This window comes from Falco cherrug, chromosome 8 (assembly GCF_023634085.1).
Source record: "Falco cherrug isolate bFalChe1 chromosome 8, bFalChe1.pri, whole genome shotgun sequence".
Taxonomy (NCBI): domain Eukaryota; kingdom Metazoa; phylum Chordata; class Aves; order Falconiformes; family Falconidae; genus Falco; species Falco cherrug.
In genome coordinates, this window is record NC_073704.1 from 47,079,504 (window position 1) to 47,107,194 (window position 27,691).

Sequence of the window (27,691 nt, forward strand, 5' to 3'; positions counted from 1 at the left end):
ACTGATTTTTGGAATCTACTACAAGTAGCACCTCACCCCACCAAAATGAGCAAACAGCCTTATGCAGGGGTCCTCAAACTTTTTAACCAGGGGGCCGGCGCGCGGATGAAGTGGCAGGCAGTCATCTGCGGCTGCTTGGTTCCCCCCCAACCCCCGGCGGGGGGGGGCAGGGGGGGTCTGTAAATACTGGGGGCCGGATTGAGGACCCTGGGGGGCTGTATCCAGCCCACGGGCCGTAGTTTGTGGACCTTTGGCCTAATGCGTACAATTCAGTGTTAACCAAAGACAAAGGTAGCGTCCTAAAAATTACGCTTTCACTTATAAAGTGCAGCAAACACTGGCTTCACCTATCAGTCCTGGAAGAACAGCGTAGAAAATTAGAGCCTTTTAAAATTATTTCTTAAAGCACTTACAACAGCGATAGATGAATGAGGCAAGGCCAGTGCGGCCTGCTGCCCACAGACCTCCGACTCCCTCACAGGGCCAACAGGTGGGCGGCCAGCGCTGCCATGTGCGGCCCGGTGTGCAGACGGCGGGCAGGCCTGCGGGCAGGCCCAGCACGGACACACCAGGCGTAGGGCACAGTGCTGCTGCGGCGGCTGGGGACGGCACAGCCGTGGCCCGGCCACCCGCCTGCCCCATGCTGGCGGCCCGCTCCGCACCGGGCAGCGCCCACCGCGCGTCCCCGCCTTGGGCCCGGCAAGGCAGGAGCGCCGGGCACCGGGGCCGGCTCTCGTGGGGCTCCCCCAGGGCTGCAGGGCCGGCTCCCGACCGGGGCAGAGCGGGGCTGCGGGGCCGAATCCCCCAGGGCTCCGGCGGGACGGCTCCCGGCCCGGGCTGAGTGGGGCAGTGGGGCCGGCTCCCGGCCAAGGGTCCCCCGGGCCTGCGAGGCTGGCTCCCCCGGGGCCGAGGGGCCGGCTCCTGGCCAAGGGTCCCCCGGGCCTGTGAGGCTGGCTCCCCCGGGGCTGCGGGTCGGCCCCCGGCCGAGGCTGCCCGGGCCTGCGAGGCTGGCTCCCCCGGGGCTGCGGGTCGGCTCCCGGCCGGGGCAGAGCGGGTCGGGCTCCAGTGCCGGGCGGCCCCGCGGGCTGTTGCTCCGGGGCTACTGGAGGCCACAGCTGCCCAACTACTTGCAGAGACCCAACTTGGAAAGAAATGTTCTAACTAGTAAATAATTGCAGTTATCATTGCATCAGTTTAGTTTAAAGAGCTGACAAACCTCTCTAAACTCAAAACACAATTAGTCATTAGGGTCTAGTTTTTCAGCACTGTTAAGCAATTTGTAACCCATTCCTTTTAATAGGGTTATGCATTACTCAGCCGACACAGATGTCTTGAAAACTGAAACCGCTGGTTATGAAGCAGCAACCTTGTTCATTAGCTTCCGTGATAGTCAAATCATCTATAAAACCAGTGTTTAATGGCCAGCCGATGAATAATCAATGTCTCACTTTTCATCCGAGTGTGAAAGCGAGAATAATCTAATCGGCCGTCCCGCCGGTACAGCGCAAGGCCTTGGGTTCCGCTGCTCTTCAGGGCTGATTTATAACCCAGTGGAAACCTGATGTAAACATATGATCAATGAGTCCCATCATTGCTGATAATAACCCCCAACCGGCCCACTCCCTCATCTCAAAAGCCATCCCTTTAGGCTATTAGTTTCGTCCAGCTAATCCTCTCTACTATTTCTGCCTGCTGCTTTTACCTTGGCCATCCGTTCAGTCCAGCAGACTCAGAAGTAATTTTATACGCAGCAGAGAGCGGGTGGAATTGATTTTTCACTCAGTGCTCAGTTCCCATCTGAATAATTATCAATTTTACTGCCTCATAAAGGGAAGAGTCAAAATTTCAAATCAATTCAAAAGAGCTTCTGAGACTACAGAAACTGTGCATGAGAATAAAGGTCAAAGTTGTCAGTGACCTCAGGAGATGATGTCAGATATTAGTACACTGAGTAGTTGACATCAGAGGCACTCAATATGATATGACTCGTGCTAATGCAAATCATATTTATGCTGACTACTGGAGACCAGCCATTAATATTTAAAAGACTATGTGAAAGCCTGCATTCAAAATAAATATAACTTATTCCGCAGAAACTGAAGTTAATAAAGACAGATCGCCGCCTAGTCATATGCTGCGAAGTGAAAGATTACTGTGTATTAACAGATGTAGTATCACATCGAGATTGCCACAAATGCAGGAGGCCAGAGCCCAGCTCGCTCTCCTGTCCTTCACCCTCGAATCACCGCATGCACAGTGCGACACCGAGCAAGCCGACATACCCAAATGCTGACTTCATCGCTAGTTTCCACGAAACCCCTATCAGGCAAGTAAAACATAAGAACCTGTAATACAACAAGGGAATCATCATATTCTGATAATGTCGTCAATAATAAACATCATTAATATTCGCGCAATATGCTGTATACTGCCAGCATCATATTAGCTACCATTAGTTACTTTTCACCTTCAATTACAACAGTAAACAAATGACAACAATAACTGTGGTGACTGTATGCCAGGCATTTTCCGAATGACAGCATACCTATCAGGGAAACACAAAGACAACCACACTAGTCAGCTGCATTTTAATAACTTCTGTTTTTGTCAAAAGCCTCCCAACCTGTGAAACGCGTCTCCTGAAACGGCATCTTTGCAACTGCATTAGGAATCCAGAGATTCTTGTAAGTAGGCATTTTCAAATCGTTTAATGAGGTTTTAAAGGAATGTGGCACAGAGCAAATCTGGAGATATGCAGCTATGAATATCCTGACCTCCCTGTAATGCACCTGGGCTGAGATAAACTTGACGGGGCTGGGAAGGGGAATCTCTCCTAAGCAGTACAGTGGCCACTTCAGCAGCACGAGATTTAATTTCTATTGTATTTACCTTAAACAGAAAAAACCCCCACTAAGTCACCTACTGCAAAATAAAATATTGAAACTTGCTCACATATAGCCATTCAATTAACACATTTCACTACCAAAATGCATGGTTCAGTGCCAGAATGTGTTCTTCCTCCTAAAATACTTTAGAGCGCTTTCCTTCCCATTTGTCTATAGAAAGGTACCGATGATCTCACACACCTTTTTACAAGCAAAAATGAAACACCAAGTTTTAAGATACTCTACAGCCAAGTATAGTATCTACGCTTTTCAATATGACAAAAAAATACCTTCGATCTTTGGTTGTCATGAGAACACAGCTGAAGCTACGCAGGGCTGCAAACCAGTGTAGGGAGGTTTGTTCTGTTACTAAATAGCCAACGATACCCTTGTGTCTGGTACCGCAAAAAGTCAGGAAAATTCCGAAATGCAGTAATACCCCATAGAAAAGATTGCTAATTCACCTGCTGTAGAACTTCTGGGTTCTGCTGCATGAAATGAAGCAATCTCTGTCCATCCTGTGAAATCTCTCTACATCTCAGACTCTTCTTGCCTTCTTTAGCGAGGTGCTTGAAGAGGTAGGTGACAATGTAGTCTAAACTAGCACAACAGCTGGAGGACACAATTGTATCTGTGTAAAAAATGAAACAGTTTTGAAATTGTTTCCATAAAAGAATAATTAATAATGACATTTTATAGTACTTGGAGAGCTCAACTTTAATAATCTCTTTGACATTAGGCTGATCGATACATCGACAAGGCTATTTTTGATACATGAGTTGACTAGCTTTGAAGACTGCTTTTATTAACAGAGCGGAATTAAACCTTTGCTTTTGAGTAACTGGATAGTTCCACATACTACAGATCTCTGAGCTCCGGTGAACTTAATTTATGCTGTATAAATGCAGCTGCCCCTCTGCAGGACGCGGGTTGACAGTTTCACATTCAGAAGGCTCCAGATTCCTAGAAACCAACATTCTGTTTCGATCTGCTTACTGGAAAGGCAAGGTTAAATCAAAGAGAGCTGTTTTTGTTGTCCAGGTTTTCCTCAAGAACTATTTCACCATGTGTCCCTGCCCCAAACAGCTTACAATCGGTGTCAGGTGGCAAACACTGAAGGTAGTAAAAGAGTGATCACAGAAGAGCCCATTACTCATTTTGCTTAACAACTAATAATTCAGGTAGGTTAAAGTACATTAAATATGGCTGGCAACAATGCAACAGCAGTGAATCCCAAATAATTCATAAATGCCCCCAAAACTGAAAGTCACGACAGCAAAGGAAGATACTATTGAAAAGCAGAGTCAAAAGCCACTTCATATCTTTACTTACTGTTTCGGTAAGTAAGGGAGATTAAAAGCTTAAACCTATTTGCAGAGTAAATATGTCTGTCTGATTTACGTAGGTTATTTTGTTGCTAGGTGTTGCCTGCTGTGCCCCTGCTGTGCGAGAGGATTCTGCTCACTTCCATGCCTCTGCACGATGGAACGGTGTGCTGGTCCTTGCTTCTCACGCATGCTCCTCCCGTCTTCCCCCTGAGAAGTGGCGACCTTCCCCCTGCCCAGCTCTCTCCTGGCCCGACACCCACGTCCCTCCTGCACCCCAGGACCGGCGGCTGATGCTGACACGTACAGCTGTGCTGCTCCCAGCTCCGGCTCCGGCACCTGGCCAGAGCCACGCGATGAAACAACTGCCTGTTCCTCGGTTCCTCGCAACACCAGCACCAGTCGAAGCTCCTCAGGTACATGCGGTGGGCTAACCTGCTGGGTGTGAGGTTTAGCCCGAACCAACATCCTCCATCCTCCCCCGTTTCCAACATCAGGTCCAGATGAGTGGTGCATTTAGGATTCCATCCTGTTGCCACTGGCTTCAGCTAGAACTTGTCTAGGCCTTTTATAGTTCACAGTATTTAGTTTAGATGGGCCACTGGAGTAAGGGATGTGTGGGGGTTGCAAAAGGAATTAAACTGTTAAAATGCTCATTCTGAGGGAAAAGGGATTAGAAGGATCCAATTAAATGTACCTTGAATTCTTTAAACTATGCTAATTTGGAGGCCTGCCAACCTTGCAGTGTTCATTTAAACACATCCCTCCAGACACTGAAGTATTTTGATCTGTGTCTGTTTAACTCCTTAGGCTCTGTGCTGACACTATTAACCCTTCGCCATCTAAAAACTAATTGTACGTTGCTAAGAGTGTTTTGAAGTTAACACTGAACAAACATTTACAAGCAAAAAAGAAACAAGTGGTCTCCTAAGACTTGCTCTTCCAAAGCAACCAGCTGACTTAGCAGCAGGAGTTGAGAGCGATCTAATAGCTCACAGAAATGAGCTGCAGCATCCCGATGCTGCCTCCACCTCCACTGGACCACCGAGCTTCCTAGGACCGAATTAAACAGGGCAGGATGTTAAGACACTGTGTCGGAACAAAGCTGAGTTCAAAGTTATGAGTCTTGCCAAAGTAAAGAGTGCAGAATCTGGCACTCATCGTGTTCTCAACCAAAATAGTCCTGCATATAAACTAGAAATGCAATTCGTGGTGGAACTGAATCACCATCAATAACAACAAGCGAGAGATTTGAAAATACATATTTCATAGGAGGGCTCTGCTGTATTTCTAAACCAGTGCTTAACTCTATTTCTTTTTAAATTGAATAATACAAAGTAAATCACTATCATCAGTTTACAAAACAGCAGTAGTTTGCAACATGCTGATACTGTACAAGTAGATATTTTACATTCGACAGTAAGTGATTTTAGCAGGACAGCAGACAGGTCTATGCTATCATTTGCTCATGAGAATCTGATATGAGTGTTAAGAGCTACTTAAATTTGCCCATAACTATATATCAAATATGCTTCCTTATGCTCATTTTTCCTTTTGATTGCAAGGATATAACAGACAGGGAGTGTCAAGCAAACTCCCTTGAATGACTCTTCTGGGCGTGTGGAACCTTGTGCTGGAGCGGAATAGTGTTCTCACTAAATCTTAGCAAGACAAGCCAGCCAGCCAAATAAATGGAACAAACGTGAGCAACAGGGAGCTACTAATTCTGGGCTATGGACAGAAGGAATGGGTGGAGAAGACAGAATAAAGATAGAATTATAAAAGAAACCGAGATAAAAGCTTGGGATAATCAGGAAAAACACAGGCAACCAAGTTTCTCACTTCTGGGCAACTCAGTTTCATCACCTCTGAACTAATCATTGGATCACAAAGTCAGCAGGCCGTGGTTACAGAAAATGCCAAAAGCAGCTTCGTGTGTGTCCGCATGGATCCAGCAACAGTTCAGCAGCTCTTGTCAAACAAAACCGAGCTCTCGACTTACACGATGGTGAGGCAGGTGCTGGTGGTGGGCAGGGGACAAGGATGGTGACTGGCACCAGTCACCAGCACATTCAACTAGCTCTTTTGTTTTTTTCTTTGCCAGTATGTGGTCATTTCGTGTTCTGGGGGCTAACTTTACACGCACTTTTTTAGTATCTGTGTGTTTTTGCCTGACGTAGGCAACTCCCATCAGCTATTAGCTCAAGTAATTGGAAGTTGAGCATGTGAGTTAGAATGGGTTATGTTATCTCAAAAAAGACAAACAACCCCCCCGAACAACTGGAAGATGCCTTTTGGTCTCAACAGTATGACAACTGCATGCTGAAGAGGAATTATTTTTCAACAGTTTAATGACATTGCTGAATCTCTGCAAATTAAAAGATTCTGTTTTGTTTTAAACATGAAGGCAAGGAGAGGGAGTTAAGTGGCATTCTCCCTGTCCATCGGTTGCTTACGGTTCAATACTGGCATTATTTGCCTTTGAGACTAAACCTGGAAAGTAAATGGATTTAGCAATTTAACATCTAAATTAGGCAGCAAGACAGAAAAAATGTTTTACTTTTTCCTCAATGAATAGCATGCTATACTATTAATCATATGAGAATTAGAAAAGCTCTGCAGAGATTAGTGACAACATGCCAGGCAGACTACATTAAAAGGCTCTGATCCACTGAGTCAGCTGTGAAAAAGCCAGGTAAACACTTTAGAAGAGAACTATTGGAGTGTTTATTCTCGTAATAAAAGCTTAGATGAGGGCTTCCATTACAGCTGATTTACAGCTAGGCCCTTCAGAAGGAATACATATTCTTTCACAGTGTTTATAAAGCATGGAATCAAGCAAGGTATTTACTCAGCAAGAGAATGAACACTCCTCAGAAATAAGGATTTGGGGAATGTTTATCTTACAGCTGGCAACGACGACAGTCTCAAAGGTTTCACATACGTAAAGGAAATAGAGAAAAAAGTCAGGTACTTTTTTCTGTGAAGCAGAAGTGATCTCCTGGTATTTAATTTTTAAAATAAAAAGACAGCTATTTCATTTTTATAAACATTTCTGAAAATGACTTGTATGTTCTAATCAGTTTAAAACACAATTCCCCCTCAGATGGCTTATAGCCCTGAGCCCTACTATTCTGAGATGTTCTTGTGGCACTGATACAATTCAGTGAAAAACGCAGTGCTTGGATCTACTTACCCATTTTCCAAGGGCAGAAGGATGTATGTGACCAAGTAACACATAGGACACTGATTTGTATTTTACTGACAACTGGTAACATCCCAAATCCCAAAATTTTAAAAGGGATAAAACATGTAGAAGAATAACTCTTAAGAAAATGGAGTGACAGGTAATGGGCTCTTGAGATGATTAAAAATAAACAAATTAACGTTAAGAGCTATACACTGACTGAAGAGTAGTTCATCTGGACATGTCGTTGTAAGAGTATGGAAAATTATTCAGTTCACCACAAAAATAAAACTTCTTGAACACAAATGAGGAACTTAATGGCTGAACATCAATTTCAATTCTTGATACACGCACCATTAAGAAACATGACATTAATGAAAAATAATCACTTCATCACTTCAATGTGAAAGGTAAAAAGAAGCATTTTTCAGCTGACTGATCACACAAAGGAAGTATTACTGTTAATGTGCATGAGACATGCACAAAGATTAGGGCTGCATAGGCATTTGGACAGAATCAGGAGTTGTGGAAAGCTAGAGAACACAAGTGCAAAATGTAGGGAAAATACCAGTAGTATCCTAAAGGTGGTGGCAGAAACCAAGTGGGAGCACCCTCCTGTCCAACCTCCTGCCCAAAACAGGGTCAACATTAGACAGGTTCCTCAGGACCGTGTCTGGGAGTATTTCCAAGGATGGAGATTCCATGTCCTCTCTGGGCAATATGGCAACAGCCAGGTCTTACTGACAGACAGATCTGGCAGGTCTCCAGGACTGAAAAGTACTTCAGTTTGGAGAAATCAAGAGTTAAACAAAAAAACTGAACATGAAAGTGAGCGTAAAAGCTTTTGATGGACTGCATCAAGCCTTCCATGAAGTCAGGTTCCTACAGACTTTGTCTTAGTGTCACATGTTTGTATTTTAAGGACATTGAGATGAACTGAAGGAGAGCATTGGCTAAGCAAATCTATGGTTTATGAAATATGAAAAAAGTAAGCTGTTAAAATTTTTGTTGATACTTTTCTCAGCAGAGTATCAGGAAACCCACAGAATAAAAGATTTCTAAGAAAACATCTGTGTTCCTAAAAATTTGTAATTCTTCATGACTAAACTCCCAGATACCTAAACCACAGAAGTTTAAAGCGAAGACTAGAAATACATGCTTTTTTTACTCCTCCTCCCCATCTTGAGAGAGCAACACTTCTTGAGAGGGGAACATAAATACATGAAAACTAAAGCTTATATAGTATTTACATTTTCTTCTCTTGCTTTTACATGAATTCAAATTGGGTTTCACAGAGGTGGTTAAAGTAAACCTTTTTGAATAAATTTTGAATTATCAAAATGAATATACCCAGTATCTCAAATGTTAGAGATGTGGAGTGATAATGGAGAACAGGAACAGGGCTGGCTGGATTGGCAGCTGTCAGTCAAGCTAACGCTGAGTGCGATATATCACTGGCCAGCGAGCAACAGGCAGGCTCCCAGAAGAGCCAGCCCATCGGCGGTTGCCGTCCCACCACTGCAGGTGACAAAGCACTCAACATACCTGGGAGAAGATGGATTTCAGCATTATATAATAAAGGGACCTGAATGCTTCTTCACTGCTGTTGCTTAGCTATTCACTACCCATTTTCTCTCTATGAGTAGTTCCCCTCTTGCAGCAAAACCCGCTGAATGTGTTTAACACAGCAAATGCTTTGGGAGTGTTGGTGCATTCATGCATTCCTGTGGGGTGTGACTGACTCTTGGCGGTAATGAGAAACACCAGCTATTACAGAGTTACACTGAGGCACACCAATGTTTCATGTCCCTATTTTTTTTCCTTAATAACCTCCCTAATCAATAAGTATGACTGTAAGGTTTTGAACAGCTTCTCAGTCAAAAACTATATAAATGCACGGTATTCCTATGTGATCACAATGTAACTGCATGATTTATTTTTTCTTTCCCCAAATGCTCAGTCTCCTCCATATTCCAAATGCCTTCAGGCTACCAACTCTTCCCCCAACCCTGCCCAACTCCCATGTTTTTGGACAGTCATGTGGTTAAAAAGCATAAATTAAACTGTGCAGGAGAATGAAATTAGCTACAATCTGACCACTGTATTTCTATTGTTACTCCAAGTATGCTTCTGTTGCACCAATCCTCCTCCAAAATATATTTGTGAAGTACTGAATAACTAGTTTCTTTTTTCTATGGATAGATACCTTCAAATTTCTTAAATCATATTACAGCTGTGCAGGACAAGCATTATTTATGCAACAGCTACATTGATCAAATAAAAACAAAACCCCACAGATTCCTATACACATATTAACATGCTTTACTTCTGAGTAACAAATGCATGAATTCTCAGTACAATCCTAGTTGAGGCACATTAATAATTTTAACAACTCTGGCGTGTAAGAAAAGACAATTTAAAAATATTATCTGTAAAAACCTACAGGTTAGGTTGTTTAAAAGAACTTAGCTCCGTTAACCAAAATGGTCACATTCTTAAAATGTTCAAAAGACAGCATCTTCCACTGTCTGTTGATACTAATTTTTTAAAGATACAAATAAATGTGCTTCTTTGAAACTCCTAGATAGCTAAGTATTTGTAATTCAGTATGTAATTCTAAGTGTAAGTAATTCTTACCTACTGCCGTAAGTCCTTCAGATATTGAGGTAAGAATATAGATTAAGATGTGAGGTTCTAAACTGGTAATGAAACTCATATGATCTTGGGTCAGACATTCCAAAAGCGGGTAATAAGACTGGCTTAGTTTTCGATATTGCTGAAAAAAGAAAGAAAAAAAGAAAAAAAAATAGTACATATTCATGGAAAATACAGATATTACCACGGACTAACATTAACACATTAACAGATGATAGAAGAATGATCTTATGGGTTTTATGATGTGATGAATTCTTATTTAGCCATTAAATCAAGAGTATTTATAGAGACAAAATATTTTCTTGTTTGCAGTAGATTTCAACTTTTCAAATTTGCCATAGGATATGAACTCACTATTAGTTTAAACGAAGCTCAGGCTAATACAGTAACACTACCGCGCTGTGACATTCTGCACAGCTACCAGTCTAGTAAAAGCAGTATAGCATTCTGTCCAGGGTGTCAGTTTGACAGGATTATGGCCTGTATCTTACCTTCTGCAGGAAAACTTACCAAGATTTATGACAGATTTCCCCAAATCATCTCAGATGGACTTTTTTTTGTGCTTAAGTGAGGTCCTGTAACAGGCTCTGTGCAGGCAGAGGCACTTGCTTGCACCCACTGGCCTGCTCAGCACCTTACTCTGAAGGACTCACTTTTAGGGCATTATTGCTGGGTGCCTAGGCACGTGCCAAACATGCACACTTCACTATACACCCAATATATTGATTTTAATCGAGAGCAACTTTTCAGTTCCAAGGACTTCCTTTATGTGGCAAGCATAAATCTGGATATTAACCATCTTCACCTATCCCAAATTTGTCCCTTCCTGCAAGAAAATGACAGTTCTGAACTAAAGCATCATGAAGAAAATGTCACAGTTCAAATTTAGGCTGATACTGCGCAGGATCTGTTGTCTTCCCACAGAGAAATGGGAACATGGTGTACTTTAAAATTAAAGTTTTAAATTTTATGGGGAATACACAGTGACAATTTACAGATTGAAACTAATTGCAGAGTGGCTGAATATGTGAGGATGTTTTACAGTGCATGCAGGCAACCTAAATGGGTTTGCAAGTATAGGAAGGAAAAAAATTTGCATTTCTCTCTTTTACGACAAACCTAGTGAAAATACTGGAAAAGCTGTCGTTTCCGACGGCATTTCAGTCATACCTGTATTTTAGATGTCACTATATAAATAAATCCAAGTAATTGAACTGAAAACTGCATTTGAGATGTTCTAGATCCCTCTGTCTCATTATAACATTACAAAGCCTGTGGTGGTGTTACTTCATATTTCACGTAAAGACTCCCAAGATGAGTAATTGCTTACTAGCAAGTCACTGTGGGATACTGAAAGCAGCATTTTGACAAAGGCCTGAAGTACATTGTCAAAGTGGTTGTCCCCGTACAACTTGAAGACGCCAAAGCTGACATAATTTCCACATAAGGCAGATTTGAGTGCAGAGTAACAGATGGAAATGCCCTTGAGTTTCAACGGATAAACCTGATCTTTTGACAAAGTCCCAAGAGAGAGGATCTGATTACCTGTTTTCATAAAAAGAAAGAAAGAAAGAAAGAAACTTACATAAGCAGCTGCAAATCTAAAATATTTTGATGGCACTATCTAAACTTATTTTTTGCCTTTATTTTCATTACTATTCAGAAGAAAAATGGTTTCTGCATTTGATGTAAAAGTTCTGTTAAGCATGACTAAAGCTTAAAAGCCACTAAAGGAATTAGTATGCAAAATTTAAAATATAAGCTACGGAATTCCCATCCCTGATGTACAGCCAGACCATGACTGGGTCTATTAGCATGAATTCCTTAATCTGAACAGCATTGCAACACATGGTTTTATAGTTTCTCATGCTGCAGCAAAGCCTGGTTTTAATCCATTACCATGACGGTCTCTTGGGATGGTTGCTGATGTATACACATACTAAATATATCCCTCAGAAAACAAATACATCCATTACAAAAGCCTCTATTTTACCAGTCACAGATGGGAATGACTTTTTAATTAAACTCCATGTTTATAATGTAAAAATAGCAGCTAATGGTAAATATTTGCTGTCGCTATTAACAGGCAATAGTGACTTTTGGATCCACTGTGCAGCGGTGCGGTAGATCCCGCTGCTATCCTCTGTACAAATCTAATTATTCACGAGGCCTCATTACCAAGTTTTCTAAGTATCTTGTAATATTTTAATGCCCATCTTCACAGCACCCCAGAGTTAGTTTGTATTCATGACAGACTTTTTTTCTAGCCTCAAGTAATTAATGAAAGTGAGCTGAAATAGTAGAACGAACACAGCAAAGATAAGTACTTCATTCACTTCTACCACCAAGTGGCCTCACTAGGTTGACCCCATCTGACGTTGACCTTGACAAGCTTGGCCTGAACAAAAACCAAGCGTCAGGTCTTCATCTTGTTACGACTCATCATTCTTGGTAATCTTAACTAGAGGAAAGTAACACAAACCTGTGCATTCTTAACAGTATTCCTACCAATAAAAGCACAAGAGTCTACAGATCAGATGCTCGGCTTGCCTGCTCCCTGTGTCTAGCCGATGACAACCTGGATTAAGGAGCAATGAGCTAACTGGACATTAACTATTCACAATCCCAAACACTGTCCGTTGAGAGAGGTTGTTACGACAATGCAGTTTTGTTCTTATAACAGGCAATTAAAAAATGCCACTAAAAACTTGCCCAATATGACACAGACCTCATAGATTGCATATTATTAATACATATTGAGGCCTAATATTAAACTGGATCCATCTCTACATAGCTCTCTTTTCCACCCATGCAAATTTCCACCTGCAAATCATACACCTGCCTTCTTTTAATTCTTTCTCTTAATGCTACTGATTACTGACAATGAGGAATTTACATCATATAATTAGAACAATGAGGGGAAAAACCTTGTTTCTAAACACCCAACCCATCAAAGCATCACCCATGGGGTATCATTCGATGCAAAGATGGAAAGGCCTAAGTTACAGTTTAAAACATTAATGTTGCTCACCACTTTTAGCAAGTACAAGGCAATTTATCCATCAAGTTGTAAAGGAAAAGCAGATTTTCAAAAAAAGACTGGGAGTATGATCAGGCGTTGCTTAGAAGTGACCGGGGTCTGTAAGAAGCCAGAAAGGCATCACTAGAATTATGGAAGGGAAAAGAAGAATCAAACATTTAGCTAGGAAAGATGGTCACTTACATGAAAATCAAGTCCTCTTAATTAAAGAAAAAATATTATTTTATGAATGAAGACACAAAATGGTTTTGATACTGTAAATGGTCATATGAACACCTCTATTCCCTCAACGCTGCTGTAACTGGGGAGCACAGTGTAACTGGGGAAGGGGACAGCATCCCAGTGACTGCTACTGCGCAGAAATCAATCCCAAACAGTGTTAAATCTCTGCTATACTAAAAATGACCGGTATCCAAAAGATCCTCTTTGAAAAGTAACACACTGCAGAAAAAGAAGAATGTCTTCTAGTGTACCTGGATATTCAATTACTGTAATACTTTACATTACTGAGAAATTACATTTACATAAAATTAAACTCCATTTAGCTTCCTGCAGTGCCCCATTTAAGATACCCCAGCCAGGTCATCTTCATTAGCATTAAACTTTTTGACAAGACTTAGTCTCGTTACTGAGAAGATCAGTGAATTTCAAATCTGTTGGAAAAAATAAAATGAAATACAAAATTCTGCCTGTCAGATGAAGTGGGAAGGCGCACACTGTTTTTGAAAGCCCCATGCAAACAGCATATAATTCTTAGGGCAAAACCAAGATAGAGAGGTAAGTGTGCTCTAAACTAACCTCATCTGGTCTTTGCCACGATTAAATTCCCTGCTGAAAATCTCTACTTTAATAACACAAGCATGTATCTGGCTTCAGAAATAAGCAAAGTTCTGGATCCAAGGAAGTAACAGCCTGGAGTTCACAGCTGAGCTGTTTAAGCACAACATCGCACAACCCTTAGTCCTGGAAGCACTCAGCGTAATATGCAACAACAGATGGAAAGAGCTTAGTAGTTGTCAACAAGGCAATTATGTACTTAATATGGAAATTAATTGGAAGTCGATGGAAAAACAGGATGATGAGGAAAGAAGCTGGAAAAACCCTAGGAATCCCTTAGCCTAGGAACATGAATGCTAGGAGTTATCCACTAGTGCTGATCTTCTATCATTTTTATTACTTCACCAAAAAATCGTGTCTAATTAAAACCTTCAATCCATTGATCGGCACGAAGCATTTACTATGGGAAGGCACGAACCCCGCCCCTCGTGCTGCCTCACCCTGGGCACTGCGGCAGGAGAGGAATTGGTACCTATCGCTTCTAATGAACACCGAGAAGAGTTTGGGTCTAGTGCAAGATTAAAAGCTGCCTTCTGCAAGTGGCCAGAGTCCACAGAGAACCGTTCTGTGTTCAAGGACTCATTTTAAAAGGGCCTAAGAGTGAGAACAGCTGATTTCAAATTAGAGCAGAGGTGAAAGACCACGCGGTGCCTGTTACCAGCGCCCCAAGCCATCAGCCTATGATTCAAGGGATGCAGCGCCAGAACAAAGACCGGCGTTTTAGCATTAGTTATTGAAAAAAATATGAAGTACGGTGCTATGCCTGACTAGATAAAAAAAGAATGATCTACTTGTAACATTTAGCAGGAGCTTCAGGGGAATATTTTTACACACCATGGATACTACTGAACATAAACTAATTTACTGAGGTACTTGGAATCAGGTCAAGAACAACTCCGCAGCTACTGAGGATATGCTTACATTTATAATCCCTGTACTGCAGGACCAAAACGCAATTTTATCAACTCCTATTGTTAAAAGAAACAATTTAAAGACATTAAATCAACATAAAAGTGACCTTTGACATGCAGAATTAAAAAATTGTGTTTGAAATTCCTATCTTCTGTCAAAATGAAAACTCCACAGAGACTAATCAGTGAAGTTTCAGTGTTACTACTGAGATACAAATCAAATGAAAAAAATCCAGCTTGCACCAATTTCTTCTTAATGCAGGAGAAATTGTATCACACTATCTTAAAATATACCGACTTTCAAAATTCTCAATAATTTCCTTTGATACAACTTTTTGCCCTGCATTTGACAGCAATGTCACTTAAAAAGATTAAAAACTCGCTGCGCCTCAGAGGCGATACAAAATTTTGACAGGGGGAAGAACAAGATTTTAAAAGGTATTGGGTGAAACTGCTAGATAGGAAATTAGGGCTTGAATTTGGCTGACAATTTAAGCATTTCATTACTGAAAGCCTCCTTAGTACATAAACAAAGGGCCAGGAAGAAAAAAGCATGTGTATGCAGAGGGGGAATACAAAGCCAGCAAAAACACAAACTGGGATGCTCTGACCGAAGATAACATCACTGTGGCTCAGGATCCCACAGGCAATATGCACCAGAGCTCCTGGCACAGCTCATTCCCTCACTCCCTCCTAGATGCGGGAGCATGTCAGGACAGGCAGCTTCCCTTTCAGTTCTCCTCCTTAATTGCTTTTACAGTAGAAGCTGTAATACAAAAATGATTTCCTTATGGCTGAGTTTCATTTGAGCAAGGCTTGTTCTAGATTTCAGTCCAATAAGCGCAATGTATAATACTACAACTAAATCACGTTTTAACATGTGTGAATTAGATGAAGATAAAAAAAAGACTTTGGTGAGATGAAACAAAGGTCGTGAAAATTTATCACGTTTATAGAGGAAAAAGTGGTTTTTGCCTCTTCCCCTTTCCTATTTTTATTATTCACCGCTGCCCCATAAAGACGGTTTTGAATGTATGTTTCCCAGGCACCCAGAATGTGAGGGCAGTATAGAGAAGTGGCCATATATAGAAAACGCAAAGGAAAACATGAATCATAAAGATGGGAGCAAGCTTCACAACCTGGTTTCTTTAAAGCTTCCACAACAAAACCTGCATAAACCCTCTCAAATCAGCACAGCAAGCATGCATAGCGCCAAGGTAAATTTGCCAAAAGAAACTGATGAGGAAATCGGAGTCAGTAATGAAGAGCAGTATATTCTGGAACCACTATCGCCAAAGAGAGGAGCGCAGACCGATGGCGAGCGCGACAGGCGAGCACTCTGCTTCAGCTGCGCTGCTGGTCAGAAATACCTGTTATACAGCCAGAATCTGCTTAACCAAAATTCTGAAGAACTGTTATCTTATGAAGTTGCTGACACTGAATGGATTACCACACTAAGTTTTGAAATACACGTTCTGGAAGCAATTTAAAGCTCATTAGAAATAATTGTGTCTGGCTACTGGAAAATGTGGTAAAATTTAATCCACATCCAAATGCTACCTGGGCTGTGAGAACAGGAAATTGTTTTGTGCTACTGTGGCTAACCTCATCGCTGACCTTCAGCAGTAACTGCTACAACAGCTGAAAGCTGAAGCAAAATTAAAAACTTACATCAAAGTATATCATGACAGAATGTAGATAAATAAAACCAGCATATTGAAAATACTATTTTTATGTCAGTCTCCTATAATGAAAGGGAAGAGGTTTACTAAAATGTAAAGAAACCACAAAACAAAAATAGATGGTCCCAAGATGGGCTGCAACATCGTTCCGATACAACTGGGAGTTCAAAACCACATAGTAAGGAGACTTGTACATACAGGATTAAAAGTGAAATGTATTGGGAATGGCGGACTGGACTAGTCCAACTCCTTTCAGTTCTCTCCTCTCAGCTGTTTATTTTAAACCTCTCTCTGGCTCAGTCAGGCTGGCTCTAGCCATAATGGACAAGGCACAACACCCCTTGCCAAGCAGCTGCAGAGTCCTTACGAGGATAATTGACTAAGTGCATCCTGCGCCAGGCTTTACATCTTTTGAACATATAGCATTTGTAAAGACATCTTAGAATTGTCTTCAGCACTGTATCAGCATCAGTGATAAACAAGCAGAAGGACAGGGCACGCTAGTACTACCTTAATTGCAAAGCTGGATCTGTTAAGGGGAATTTAACTCTCACTGAAGCGCTAATTTTCAAAACTACAAAGAATTCACACTTTAAATTTTGTTCACAGACAACAGAAGATACTTAGCGTATCTTAAAAAGAGGTATTTTGGATTTTCTTCTGCTTTGCACTCAAACATGTGAAATCACTATATGCTTGTCTAGAGAAGAAAGGAGTGCACACTTTAGAATGGAAGAGATCTCAGCATCTGTACTTGCAAGTGCCCACATACACTCACAACCCAGTAACACAGTTCTACCCTTTCCTTCCCTCTTTTTTTTCTTTTTTTTAGCCCAAGCACAGACCTGACAGTACACCGAGGCAGTAAATGGAGGTACTGTTTGGACATAAATGGACATCACAAACTTTGGCAAAACTGAAGATGGAAAGGAAGCAACATGCTAGGTTACCAAATGTTTGTTTCAAAGTTATTCCCATGCAAACAGCAGCATAGGGTTTGCAGAAAACAAATCCACAAATATAAATTCTAGATTATTTTCATCACCAGAAGATATCTGTGTGTTATCCAGAACTGTTTTGATCAGTGTAGTCCAGGCTTAGGAAAAACCAGTGCTGTGTCAATAACCACCAGTGCACTGTGCTCTGATGTTGGTGAGTAGAACCACCTGCTGCCACCTCGCTTCAGTCACTAATTCCTTGTCTAAGTGTTAACAGGATGGACTTGTATTTCAGATCACATTTTTACGTACCTATAGGCTTATATAGCAAGAAGACTCCCAGTGGACCTAAGTCATAGCTGGAAATTTTCGTGTTGAATTTGGTGTAGGTGAAATTTCTGGAAGTAATGCTTTTAGTAGCATTTCCTGTATATTGTTACATGCGAGAGAGAAAAAGGAAAAATCCTGTTTGAAAACAAATTTAAATTTCACTTACCCATGGAAGTACAATACCATTAAGCCATATTTTCATTTATTGTTTGTATGTTACATTCTTCTAAGAAAGGGAAGCGACCAGGCTAGGCTACGCTGCCTGCAGGAGAGGGACCAGGTCTCCCTGGCAAGCTGCTGAGCCACGGGAAGGAAACTCCTACGGTCAAGGGCACGGCAAGGAGGAGAGGCGAGAGGTAACGAGCCTGGGGTTCAGACAGGCATTGCCAAGAGGAGCAAACACCACCAGGTCTGCAGGTGATGGAAAGAACTTGGTAGGGATGAGAGGAGGCTGGGCAGAGTTTATGGCAACCCACTTGGTCAGTGGAGTCACCAAAACAGAGACTGAAAGGAAGGATCTTCCCACAAGGAGTGTGATGAAAGGAAAAGATGTTAGCTTCTATTTCCCCCCCTCTGTCTCTTGTCATGGCTTTGTGTTTCCCTCAGTTTAAAAAGACAATTATTATAGTATAGATTTCAATCAAATCTATCTTGAGTTTCAAGTGTCTTTTTGATCAGCTCTGAGGAGCGCGCTACAAGCTGCAGGCATATACAAGAGGTTTGGCTGACTTGGTAAGATAAATGAGCATATACTGTCTGTTGTCATCTCTTGACATTTGCTGTGTGTCTTCTATTTTTTTTTCTCTAATGCTTCAGCCATAAAATCATGTTGAATGTCAGAATCCCAACTACTTTCAGAATTTTAAGTTACTTGCAGGAATGGTACAGCACCAACCTTGAAAAGCGAGCCCAAGGATCATTTCAGGAACGAAATCATTCGTTCTTTTAAGTGAATCGCATAGTTTGTCAGCATGTGGGTCTGGAAACATTGCTCAAGAACACCAAAACGGATGTTATGATCATCACTTCGTTTACTTATTTTTCCCCAGATGTCTGCCAGGAGTACATAGGCTTAAAAAACAAAGACTTTTAAAAAAAAAGTAATCGAGTATTCCAGATTAAAGAAAAGCACAATTATGAAGATTTTCAGAAATGCATTTGAAACTAATGCAAAATTCCTTAATATCAATATTTTTATAGGAATTTGTACGTTCAAAAGACCACACACAACTGAAGTAATGAATCCTTACAATGCATTTCCAGAAGAGTTATATCTTTCTGTACACTGGAATGGAAATCTCATAAACTAGTAATTGGCGATAAAAGCTAAAAACGTTAACAGCAATTATTCCAAGCTGATTAATTGTAGCATCTTGAAATACTTATAGTGGGCAGTAAAATCCTCCCAGACTGACAGGCAGTGACCACTTCAGACCAGCTGCCCACCTGATGCAGCACTGATGCAGGCCGTCCCGTCAGTGCCCGTGCCGAGCCAGGGTGGCTGGCAGTCCCCGTGCCGAGTGGCCCGTTCAGCCAGCTGCGCTGGGGGATCTCCCACGCTGGCTTTGCAGCCAGTCCAGTCCCGGAATCAATACTGGCAATCACCCACAGAAAAGCAAACTTAACCTGTTGCTCTAAATGTCACACCTATGTAGCGGAAAGATCACCGATGGGACCCTTTCAGACACTGACAATAATATGAAAGTGTTTTAAAATCAAAATTAACCCCCCACAACCCCATACACAGATTGCATGGCTTTCCCTCACATCTACACTTTTCCTCCACTTTTAGTTGATAGGTGATTTTAAAGGAAAACATTAAGAACAGTTCTCCTCTTAAAGCTGTGTTAAGCAAAATGTTATCCTTCCATAGGAAAGCAGTTATGAAAGACACGAAAAAGAAGCGTGGGAGAAGGCTCTTAGTGTCATTTCGCTTCTTTCTATGGCACACGTCTCCAGATAGGTGCCACACATCCCTCAGTATCTTTCACATAATTTACAAAGAGGGTAACAGGTGCTTGGACACAGGCTTCAACAGGCTCTATGGTTCCACTGCTTACTTTCAAATCTTAGATCTGCATGGTCCTGAAATTTCCTTTTACGTTGCATAATTAAATTCTAGCACGAGTCAGAAAATGTAGTTTGGTGCTTATGTGCCAGAGCTACCAAGACTTCAGGGCTTACGGTTTTATGAAATTCACATACACACCATAAAACACGCAACTGAAAGCAAAAGGTTTCTTTACACAGTTGCTTTTTTTTAAGGCATGAATTAGGAACAAAGCAGGTTGAAACCAACTAGTGTGGCTTACTCAGCAAGGTTTAGAAAATTGATGCCAACAACTGAGACGAATGAATGCCCAATAACATGGTATGTTTTTCGTAAGTACAGAAAGGATAGTAAAGTCTGATTGAAATAATAATAATAAAAAAAATTAGAGGGAAAATATAATTGCAATGGATCAGGTACTATTAGACAAGTAGGGCTGAAGCATCATCATGGCTACCCTTACTTAATTTTTTTTTTTAAATCACCAAAAGAAAGCTTACAGCAATTGTACAAAAGCTGACAGAAATTGAGTAGTAAAATCTAAAAGTTTACCTGTTATCTTTTCATACATGGAAAACTTTCTTTTGCTTAATTGTTCTAACAAATTAGCTAAAGAACATAGCTGAAAAAATGTGCTAGCTTACTCCATGGTGTATTTGAAAAAACCAGAAACATTATTTTGCAAGGACTGAGAGTTACTTGGGTGTAATTTTTTGTGTCATATGTAAACGCTTTATGCTTTTTGCATATACTCTTTCCATGCCCTGCAGATCAAATGCAAAATCACATTGAAGATTTTTTAGACAGACAGCCACGTAACACGCAATTTCCAGAGCCCCAAAAGCAACCTGAATGCAGTAACAGCAAATTTGATGCACCAAAAAGGAGGATGACATTTCTGGCTGTTCCTACTTACACAAACTACAAATGAGGTTGCTCTACAAAAACTTGGTAATGGTCCTTTTGAAACATTTAGAAAGCGAAATTGTAAGCGACAGTTAGGTGCAGTGTAATAAAACCTGCTGGTGTCAAAGACCTGTTGCAGCTGCATGCATGAGTGGGAGTAGTAAAATACAGCAACTTATTATAAACACTTTTAACAGTGCTCTAGGGCAAAGCTGTTATGGTCCTATTATGTTTTGGAACTGCTGGAATGTAATTTGAATACATCAGATCAACCCACACCTATCAGTCAGTAGCCTGGATCAAACACCTCGCGAGCATTTGTACTTTTGCTGAAATACATTTACCGCTGCTAAAAGACAGGCACTTAAGTTAAAACAGCAATACAAGCAACAACGTGGCATGAACAAACCCTGATCTGTGAAAGTAAATGAGGTCTGCCACGTCAGCTCTGCACCTTACACGGGGATGAGACTGGCTGCGGCACGTTACAGTCCTGCTACGTGTTCCGCAAGCCCATCAGTGCTCAGCAATATGAACTAACAGGATTTTAATATCACAAGACAGGCAAAGAATTACACTGCAGAGGAAACATTAATGAGTACCTACCATACGTACAAATCATTTTACTAGCTTCTCTGAAGAGAAGAATTCCATTTGGAGATGATACATCAAAATTTAAACGCTGCGATCTAAAAAATAACAGCAAAAATATTCAGATGGTCATCGAAGCAGAAAAATGCAATGGATTCATTCCTAAAACAAAAAAACCATCTGCTGACTACAAAGTACAGTTATTTGATAAACTCATTCTAGCTTTCAGTCCCATGATGCACCCTTCAGTTACCTCTGAAGAAACAGTCCCATGACAAAGACAAAGCAATTTTAACCAGAAAAGGTGATCAGCCAATACACACACCGCTGCTGGTGACCAGCGCGGAACTGTGCCTGCGGACACTCAGCAGCACGCTGCAAAGGTTCCACAAACCAACCCTGCTGGTTATTCTGCTACATAAAACCTGCGGCAACCACAGGCCAGTTCTCCAGCGTCAACTGTAACTTGCTTTTGATGAACGCTGAGACCTGAAGACTGCACCCCGCTGTCTCCCCCCTCGCACAGGTATCACCAAAGCCAGCAAGAACCACGGTGCTCCCGACCTGGGAGCACAGCAGCATCCTCGCCCCAGTCCCTGCTGCATCCTTCCAATCTGCCTTTGCGGCAAAGCAGCCCACCTCCTAGCTCAGCCCCGACAGTTAACTTCCAACGTGCGTCTTAAGCTTTTAAGTAATGTTAGCAAAACTTACCCTCAGGGTTTATTTGGACTGAAAGGGGAAGGAGCCATCACTGAGCAGTGAAACCAGAGTATCCCTGGGCTGACCTATGTGGCAGTCACCCACTTTTGATGAAAGGTGGAGTCCCTGTACCACCCCTATCACAGCGAGCAGCAGGTATCTTTCTTTGCTGCAAGTCCGAGATTTGCTGTCTGAGCCCCTGTCTGCAGAGCCCTTTGCTCCAAACTCTGGAGTAAATCTGGGTGTTTAGAAATGATTAAAACGTGCCTTGTATAAAACATTCGTGTATTCCATATGCACAAAATGATAATAGCTGGCAGAGGCAAAGAAAAAAAAAGCCCCAAAACCAGCACATCATCTCAGTATCACAGTGGCATAATGCACAATCTGATACTCTGAAACATATTTTAACCATGTCAAAGTATATTGTATAATGCATTCTAACCTGTAAAAGCTAATGCAGTACACAACTCGTGAAAAAAAAAATCCCCAATGATGTTTCCTAAAGGGAACGAGGCAGATTTTCTGAATAGCAATAGGCAGAAGAGTTACATGAATATGGAAAGTAGGTTGAAGAGCTGTCTTTTGCATAAGATTTATTGTTCTGGTTCCTCTTTGCTTTTGTTTACTGTTACTAGAGTTCTGCATTTATGCTTTAACAACCTCCTCCTTGCAATAATCTGCAGCACTATCAGACTATACTGCTCGTGCACTGTGTCATGAATAAAAATAAGTTAAACTTTCCAGCAATTTATTATACTACTACCAGGATAAAAGACATAATTAGCCTACGCAAACCAAAGAGGGAGTCACAGCAAGCAAGTCAACACAAACAAGGAAGAGCGAACTCTGCCTTAAGGCTTGCGTAGCCATGCAGGGACTGAGCGCACAGCATGCGCACCAGCCAGCTCTGAACTTTAAGGCAACAATTTCCTGTCCCTAGATTAAACTATGTATTTTTTTCAAATATCAAATATTTCAGCTTTTTTCCTTTGAAGTTTGATTTGCAAGGCAAAGTGAGAAATGATGAGAACACATACTTCTTTGCTGAAAACTCTCATTACTTTGGTCACAGAGATACCCAGCACAGAGACTTTAACTTTTTCCTTTGAAAAAATATTTTCTTTTCCTTTTGGGAGTACACTAGGTATTTCCAAGTGTAATGATAATTTCCCCAAATAAACTGTTCTGTTACATGTGGTAAAAGAGGAATTTCATTTAACTACTACAATGTAAAGTACTGAAATCACGTCCCAGAACCATGCCGAAGCCTTTCTGGGTTAGCCCACAGAGAAGATTTTAGACGTGGGAGAAGTTACCTACACGCTGATTATAAATATTGCTGTATTAGACACCATTCTTTCCTATTTTGGCTGGAAGAGTTGAGCTGCAAAAGAAACTGTGAAGGGAGTTGTGGTTTTACAGGCACATACGTATGCTGCTTGGCTTAAGGCAAAAACTCAGCCTGCAGCAAATCTTGACAGCAGACAATTTTCCGATATTTAATTACGGAGGCAGTGTTTATTCCTGGTTAAAGCACACACTTCCACTAACACTGAATATAAAATCATGGTAGTCTCTCGTATATATTCCTGTAATTAATCCTTACCAGCTGATTTTGTAACATCTACCATTTTGGTAAAACAATACAGTGACGCTGAAAGCTCAGTTCTGCTGGCGGATTTTGCTCCAAACCACAAAAGTAGCAGTATTAACGTCAAAGGCAGACATCCCGAGGGTAAGCCAAACATAAAGATGGAACAGAGAATGCATACCATCGCAATCTTCATCATGTATCTAATTTTCACGTGCTTTTTACCTGTTTTGCATGAATTCTGCCATCAGCTTCAAGATAGGGGTTGTACACGCCGGTTCACGGTACCACAGCTCAACAGCTCGTTGCAGCACAGCAATGTACGCAGGGTAGCTTCACCAAGCGGAGTTAAAGAGCATACCGATAGCATAACGGCTTGTAAAACAACTCCACTAAAAAACCAAACTACAGCACCAGGCGGGTGGGCCCGGCAGACCTCGGCTGCACTCTGACAGAGGCACTGCCAGAACCTACACATTTGAGCAAGTCTCCCCTTAGAAGACTAAATCCTTTGGAAATATTAATGGTTAAATGGGAAATAGTTAATATACCGGAGCTGTAATGAAGGAAAAGGAAAGCCGTTTGTATATGCAAAGCTAACCTGTACGTACATATATAAAATGCACTTGAATTTTTAATGAATGGCATAAGTCACAAATGGCAGTTTAGTATAAAAACAACACAAATTTACATATTAGCAAATCCCGGGCCCCAGATTTCAGTGCCACCTCACATACATTTGCTATATAAATGGTTGGGAACAATTTGATTGTATGAAGTTCTTTCCAGAGCATTCACAAAGAGAACTCAGCCCAGCCGTGGGGGGGATGGGAAGCTCAGCGAAGTCTGGTATCTAAGAACTCTTTCAGGAGAGCACCCAAGAGGTATCTGTTCTTTTAAACCAGGATTTCAAAGGATGCCACACAAAAAAAGTATGTTTAGTAGAGTGTAAAATGTAACTTACAAAAAAAGTCACGAGTTACTGGCCCTATCAAAATATTTTATGCAACGACTTGATACAACACTGACCCCATGTCTTCCCAACATGCTGAAAAAGAAGCTTTTTTGGGTAAGAATGCAGGTAAATGGAAATGAGGTTGCACAGCCTGACAGGCAAAGAAAAACTTTTTTTTTTTTTTTAATACTGAACCAAGAGATTTTAACTGTACAATTTGCTATTATAACATGATCTAGCTAATCTAGTCAATGGTTTTGTTGAATAATCAACTTATTTGTCATTTTTAACTTTGTAGCATGTCATATAGTTCTGCGTTATTTAACCCCAGAAGACCCAGCGGCTGTTCTGAGGAAAATGCTACTGCCTGTTCAGGCGATACAGGCAGCTATTGTGAACCTCCAGAAGCAGAACACAGGCCAAGCGCTCAACATGGGATTCTGAAATAAAAGTCTGAAATACATAAACGTTCACATGCTTCTAGGATGTGCAGACAGAGTCATGTCTCGGTTCGATACAGCTCTTCTGGTGCAGGCTGGAGCCGTCAGCCAGCGCTGCTGCTGAATGACAGTGGCACAGACAGATGGGAGGCGTTCTGGCTACTGCTGGCCGTCTGAGGCACCTAAAGACCCGTGCATTTTTGCTGCCAGCTGCTTGAGGCACCACAGGCGTAAACTATAGATAGCAGAAGAGGCTGACACGTTAGATATACCTTTAGACCCTTACTTCTCAATACTTCGTGGGGTTCTTTACATTTTAAATCAAACAAACTAGAGTTAAACATGCCACGGAGAGTTATCCAGTAACACACTGGGATTTTAATTTGAATCTCACTTGCCTAAGTTATCCTCAAAGGGCATAAATGAGCCATGCCTTCTCACACCTGTAAAAATTCACTAATGCCAGTTCCGTTTTTTCTGAGGTGGACTTCCAGTACAGCTCACTCTCAACAGAGGATGGTCACTAATCTCAAGATGCAGCAGATGTCATGTAAGGTACAGAACTGAGCTGTGCTATTAATTCTCCCAAGTCGCGCCTCTTCCTTCGCCTCCCTAGTAGCCCTGTGTACACAGAAGGGAGACGGTGCAGTGCTGGCAAAGCCCCACTGCGGAACTTCATGGCGTAGAAAACAACCAGCTTTTTCAGATTTCATAGCATAAAGTACCTTGACAGCCAAACCCCACAAATAAAACATAAGTCAGCAGTATCAAAGGCTGCTAATACATCCACTATGATTAGCTACTTTAATTCAAAAACTTAAGCATCGAGTCCATATTCATTGACATGGAAAGACTGGAAACTACAGTCAAATTTTACAAAAGCTAGTGTCAACAGAAAGGCTTCGGCAATTTATTATTTCCTTTACAAATCCAATGAAGTGGAATGAACTGTTTTTAAACAGAATATTATTTTTAAGAGGTTTTAACCATAAGCTTCAAGGAATCTGGCTAAGTCATGAACTTAACCTGACCAGTCAGTTCAAGCTCAAAGGAATTCAAACTGCAAAAAATGATTCTGAGGTTCGAATAAATGCAACCGGCAACAACTGCTGTTACAAACAGGTTACTGATCTGGTAGCCTTGTTTCACGAGAAATTACGTTCTCGTCTTCTCTGGTGAAACTTCAATCTGTTTGGCTTTTCAAGTTTGTACCCAATCCTGAATCCTTAAAACGTACAAACTTAAGAATTCAGTTCTTAAAAAACAGACTAATTCTGAACAAGCCATCTTGTTGCTGCACGTGGTTTTATTTTGTTAAGAAATGCGATGCAAATTTGGATGGCTATGTAACAATGGTAGTCTGGTGGAAAGATTGTTTTGCTTGTTCCTGTGATCCACATCTGAAGCAGCATAGGATCAGACATCCCAACACCTAGGTCAACTGCAACTTTTAGATGAACATGAGATAAAACATCTCAATGGCAGTTCACTTTTCTATAAACTTAGTGTCTATGTACCTATACACATAGATATTTTTATATGGGCAGTGATTTCACGCACACACATGTATATATCGTGTGCTATCTAGCTGACTGCAACTCTGAGTCAACCTAATAATTTAATTCTTGGAACACATTTTCTTATTGCAAACTTTTTCTTTTACAGACAAGAGAAGTCATTAAATACCGAGAATCAACTGGGAGGAACATAGGAAGAAACTGCCTATGGGTTACCACCTAACTGTAAGAAACACTAAATGAAAGTAACAAAAAAGTGGATATTACCCTGAACTCACAATTGAATTTCCATGGACGTATCTGACTGCGAGACCAAGGACCTTAGACTACAGTCTGATATTAGTATGGAAGAAAACAGATTAAATGTTCAACATCCTATCCAGGCAGACTGGGAGTAAATAGCAGAATGAAATATGTAAGGAGAATCATCACTGTTAAAAGCAGGTTTTCACCCTCTCAGATTGCTGTGCGGGTTTTTTCAGGCCACACCTGCATGTTCAGGACTGACCTACAAATTACAGCGACCGCATGTTATGAATACAAAAGACAAATAAACTTTCCAAAGCTGTGGTACTGGAATCATCATTGACAGCTTGACATATCAATATTTCAGGAAGAATAAATGACTTTCATATCTAGGGTTTTGGTGTTGTGGGTTTTTTTTGTTTTGTTTTGGTTGGTTGGTTGGTTTGCGTGATGTTTTTCTTTGCCTTTCATTACCGGACACTTTGGGAAGGTGCTATGCTTGACACCTGAAGCTGCTTAAAATAGTTGGAAATATTTTAATGAAGTCTTTTGAGAGATCACCTAATACAACTTTAAAACAAATTTTACTATTATTATAAGTATTTTCTCTTCATCCCTTGCCAGAGGAAAACTATAAATCTTGTCTCAGCTGAATGAACACCATTTATCATATTCATTTTCTTGTCAATACAATTATGAAAAGCCTTTGGCCTTTTTCCAAGGAGCCTGATTTGCTAGAGAAACTCAATTAGTATAAGCAAGCCGGCTACAGAACAACCCTGTTTGGCAATCTAGCCCAGCTTCTGCATACCTGACGATTCACCTCTAAACCATCATCCGACTAACTCGTAAATAACATCGTAACGGTAAAATACAAGATAGAACGGTGTCCCCCGTGCCTCC

The 27,691-nt window shown here is 41.2% G+C and overlaps 1 protein-coding gene across 1 annotated transcript in view; it reads right to left on the reverse strand.

The window, feature by feature from the left end:
- RANBP17 (RAN binding protein 17) overlaps positions 1-27,691 on the reverse strand; it is a 160,931-nt gene that overhangs the window by 21,132 nt on the left and 112,108 nt on the right. Inside the window, exons 21-25 of the mRNA XM_027810312.2 lie at positions 23,856-23,963; positions 21,353-21,435; positions 11,383-11,597; positions 10,035-10,173; positions 3,350-3,516 (exon numbers count right to left, since the gene is read on the reverse strand). Of these exons, the coding sequence (XP_027666113.1) occupies positions 3,350-3,516; positions 10,035-10,173; positions 11,383-11,597; positions 21,353-21,435; positions 23,856-23,963 (712 nt within the window). The remainder of the gene's footprint in view (positions 1-3,349; positions 3,517-10,034; positions 10,174-11,382; positions 11,598-21,352; positions 21,436-23,855; positions 23,964-27,691) is intronic.